General features: G+C 47.5%; 1 protein-coding gene across 1 annotated transcript; it reads right to left on the minus strand.

Moving 5' to 3' along the window:
- Positions 1–331: 331 nt before the first annotated feature.
- On the minus strand, positions 332–1,375 carry LOC1276047 (uncharacterized). The gene is made up of 2 exons (XM_315352.3): positions 1,119–1,375; positions 332–1,030 (listed from the first exon to the last, which is right to left on the minus strand). Exons 1-2 carry the CDS (start codon positions 1,125–1,127, stop codon positions 515–517), a joined length of 525 nt encoding a protein of 174 aa, XP_315352.3. The 5' UTR covers positions 1,128–1,375; the 3' UTR covers positions 332–514.

Consider the following 1,375-nt stretch of genomic DNA (forward strand, 5'->3'; position numbering starts at 1 on the left):
GAATATAATACTTAACTTAATTCTGAGTACTACTCGGTTGCCATAAAGTTTTTCTAGCTCATTCTCTCCTACTCAAGATCCACAACTTCAATTCGTACACACAGTGCAAACGATCGTACGTGCTGGAAAACATCTAAACCAACGCTTCCATACGATTTGTTTGCTTACCCATCGCATCGCGCTGCGCACTACTCTCAAAATTTCACACCTGACTGTGATTTCCACGTTTCAGCTCAAACACATCCGTCCACTACAAAACAACAGGCAACAATGTGTTGCTCGCGATCGAAATAACGCTTCACCGACGAAGCGTGTATAAGAACAAACAGAGTTATGAAAACCTACTTAATTCTTTATTACACTCGCTGAACCTCTTACAATAGTAGATGATGATGATAATGATGATGATGCTGAGACGGGGATGAGTAATTTACAGATGAACACTAAAAATACATGGATGCGCATCCCTTCCACGTGCCGACCTTACTATAAGCCGCTGGATAGAAGGGTTTGTTTATGATTGAGTAGGTGCAAAATTGGCATCTCCGCCACCGTTCGGCGCTCGCACTCGACGTCTTTCCGTGTACTGCGACTTGTACCGGAACACCGGTCGGAAGAGATGCGTTTCGGCGGTTTCCAGGTCGGACGGTTCTTCCTCCAACAGCTGACCGGCAACTGGTTGTTCCTCAGCTAACAGCGGTGCATCACGCTGATGCCTGTGCTTTTCTGCGGCGTGTGGCACGTTCGTCGCTTCACCGTGCTGACCGTGTTCACCATCCTGTACATGCGCATCCTCATCCTCTTCGCTTGACTCTGCCTGACCGGCGTCGTCGTTCTGCTCATGATGAACATCATGTTCCTCCTCCCCATACACAGCATCATGGTGGTGACCAGCTCGAAGCCATTCCTCGTACTTTCTATCATCCTCCATCATCTCAGCAATGCTCTCCTCATCCCACACATCCGTACAGTCGATGGCGTAGCTGCTGCATACCGTCCCGAACAACGCCAGCACCAAAGCTGCCAAAATCTAACCATACAAATCAAGGTACGCACAAACAGTCAAACAATTAGTCATATCCTCACACTGATTTCAGCCGCACACTATCTATACTCACAATCTTCATGTCTGCTTTTTGTAGGGCACCCAAAAACGGTAACACACAATTTTGATTCTAGCTCAATAAACACAGTTGCACACGTACACGCTCAGACGCCGGGGTTGTCGTCCAAAAATAATAAAGATATCACACTGTAGCTATCACACCCTTCCTGCCAGGTTTGCACTTCACACCTTTCTGCCGATCGGTGATTGATAGGCGCGACCATTTATACGACAATCCTGTCACCTACCGCGCGAGCTACACGTGGAACT

This window comes from Anopheles gambiae, chromosome 2 (assembly GCF_943734735.2).
Source record: "Anopheles gambiae chromosome 2, idAnoGambNW_F1_1, whole genome shotgun sequence".
NCBI classification, from domain to species: Eukaryota; Metazoa; Arthropoda; class Insecta; order Diptera; family Culicidae; genus Anopheles; species Anopheles gambiae.